Raw genomic sequence first — 2,559 nt, 5'->3', positions numbered from 1 at the left:
TTAACTGGAAATACAGAGCCACCAGAGAGAGCACGCATGAAATAAACACATCCATAATTTCCATATATGCATATTTAGGATTAGAGGGCTAGACAATAGGGAACCTGGATTCTGTGCCTGATTAACGCCATGAGCAGTACTAATGACCATCCTCTTAGCATTTATTATTCTTCATTCTCATGGCAACCCTGTGAACAGACAGTGTCATTTCCATATTTCAGGTGGTAAAAGTAAGGAAAATATGTTAGCATCGAGAATCACAGGTTATACCAAAATAGCATCAGGTTTCACCTGATTTTCACCTTATATCCCCTACTTCTCCCAAGGTCACAAGCCCAATAGCTCATGTTCAGCCTCATCTCATCCTTCCTGGAAGAGAGTTGAGTGGCTATGAGGATATTCAGAAATGACTGGCAAACGAGCTAGCAGTCTGTTGCCCCAGGACGGCAGTTTGAGGAAAGCAGAGCATAGATTTCCGGTCTCAGTGTGAGTGCTCACCCCAGCTTACTGCTCTCAGAAGGTCCAAGCCTTCTGTGTAGTCTTTTCATGGCAGACTTCATCTCCTGGTTCCTCAGGGTATAAATCATGGGGTTCAGCATGGGCGTAATGACTGTGTTGTTGATGGACACAGCTGTGTCCATGGGCAGTGTAGTGAAGGGCCGGCAGTAGATGTAGACACAAGGCACAAAGTGCAGAGTCACCACGAGGATATGGGAGGTGCAGGTGGACAGGGCCTTGTTCCGTCCTGCCCCAGAGTGAGATCTCAGCATCACCAGAATAACGGTGTAGGATCCCAGGAGCAAGAGGAACCATAGCAGGGTCACCAACCCATTGTTAGAGATCATGAGAAGTTCCAGAGCAAAGGTATCGGTGCAAGCCAGCTTAACTACTTGGGGCACATCACAGTAGAAGGCATCCAGGATGTTGGGGCCACAGAAGGAGAGTGGAAGCATCAGAATTATCTGGACAATTGAGTGCAAACCACCGCCCACCCAGGAAGCCACCACCAAGCCCACCCACACCTCTCTCTTCATAATGGTCACATAATGCAGGGGTTTGGCGATTGCAAGGTATCTGTCATAGGCCATCATGGAGAGGAAGAAAATATCTGCCCCACCAGCAAAATGGAAGAAGAAGATCTGTGCCATGCAGCCATTGTAGGAGATGGTTTTCCTCTCTGATAACAGATCCACCAGGAGCTTGGGAACAGTGACAGATGAAAAAACAATGTCCAGGACCGATTTGTTCCGCAGCAGAAAGTACATGGGAGTGTGAAGGTGGGACTCACAGGTGATGGTCAGCACAATGAGGGCATTGCCCAGCACGGTGGTTACATATACAGCAAGGAAAGCCATAAACAAGAAACATTCCAGCTCCTGGAAGTGAGTGAGTTCTAGGAAGACAAATTCCTTCACATTGGTGTGGTTGCTCTGGCCCATGGTTGGGACCACCCTCCTCCATGTCTATCTTGGGAGAAGGTACATTAGGGTTAGGAGTATGGTGTCGTGAAGGGACAGCATCATTTATCCTATATTGTCTTAAGGCTATCTCGAGCATCCAGATCATGACTACTCAGAAAAACTGGGCTAGGGTCTCCCCTCTTATGGCTTGGAAATTCTTTATCCTGATAATTCTTCTTTCCTATTGGAAATACCCTGAGCAGACAGCAAGAGCCATCACACTCTGATGCCTTCCTTCTGAAAGAGGGAGATGGCAGGACTATGGTCATTTGACTATGTCTTGCCTTCTGTCCTGCAAGAGTATGTATGCAGAACTTTACTCTTTACCAAAGTCTTTCACCTGAAATATCTTGATTTTTATTCTTATGATGTTTGTGTGGGGTCTAGAGAGTGGTGATGATCATCTCCATGTTATATAAGGGAAGCTGAAGTTTAGAGCAGTTAATGACTTGCCCACATTTGCACAATTGCAAAGTTAGTGAGTGGCAAGTCAAGGATTCAGATGCAAGTAGTTTTTCTGACTTGACAAAGGCCAATGTTAATTGGGCACCTTGACCTTGGCCTTCTATTCTTTCCTTGCTGAGAATCCTGCTAAATCAGTTTAGCAAGAAGACCCTACCTTTGGTATCTGATCAAATGTCTCATCCCTGATCTTTGATATATAACTCCTTGTAACTAAGTCTTTGGCTTGTCTTTGCAAGAGTCTTGTTAAGCTAGTTTAGTAAGAATCCCTTTGTCTTTGATGTGTCCTTTTAGTAATTTTCCACCTACTGACCCACTTGCTCTGCTCCTGGGCTATAAATCCCCACTGTCCTTGTTGTATTTGGAGTTGACCTTAATTTCTCTCCTTTATTGTAATAGTTTTGACCCCTGTTGCAATAGTCTTGAATAAAATCTGTCTTGCCATTTTAAATAGTATCCAGTAAAAAAAAAAAAAAAAAAAAAAAAAAAATAAATAAATAAATAAATAAATAGTATCCAGTGAATAATTTTTGTTTAATAGACTGCAGAGGTTCCCGCTGAAACATTCTGCCAGATCAGAGATTCTGGCACTTACTTTGGCTTATCAGAATTATAGTGGGGAGATAAGGCTTAAGCA

At 43.8% G+C, this 2,559-nt stretch overlaps 1 protein-coding gene across 1 annotated transcript; it reads right to left on the bottom strand.

Annotated features, from left to right (window-relative positions):
- Nucleotides 1-494: 494 nt before the first annotated feature.
- LOC122482837 (olfactory receptor 4D6) lies at nt 495-1,439 on the bottom strand. Its single transcript, XM_043579130.1, has one exon. The coding sequence runs from the start codon at nt 1,437-1,439 to the stop codon at nt 495-497; it is 945 nt and encodes a 314-aa protein (XP_043435065.1).
- Nucleotides 1,440-2,559: the final 1,120 nt, after the last annotated feature.

This window comes from Prionailurus bengalensis, chromosome D1 (genome assembly GCF_016509475.1).
Source record: "Prionailurus bengalensis isolate Pbe53 chromosome D1, Fcat_Pben_1.1_paternal_pri, whole genome shotgun sequence".
Lineage (NCBI taxonomy): Eukaryota > Metazoa > Chordata > Mammalia > Carnivora > Felidae > Prionailurus > Prionailurus bengalensis.
This window is presented reverse-complemented; position numbering and strand designations above follow the sequence as displayed.

Bases quoted from the DNA above. Each gene is read 5' to 3' on its own strand.
- LOC122482837 (XM_043579130.1), bottom strand. From the start codon at position 1,439: ATGGGCCAGAGCAACCACACCAATGTGAAGGAATTTGTCTTCCTAGAA.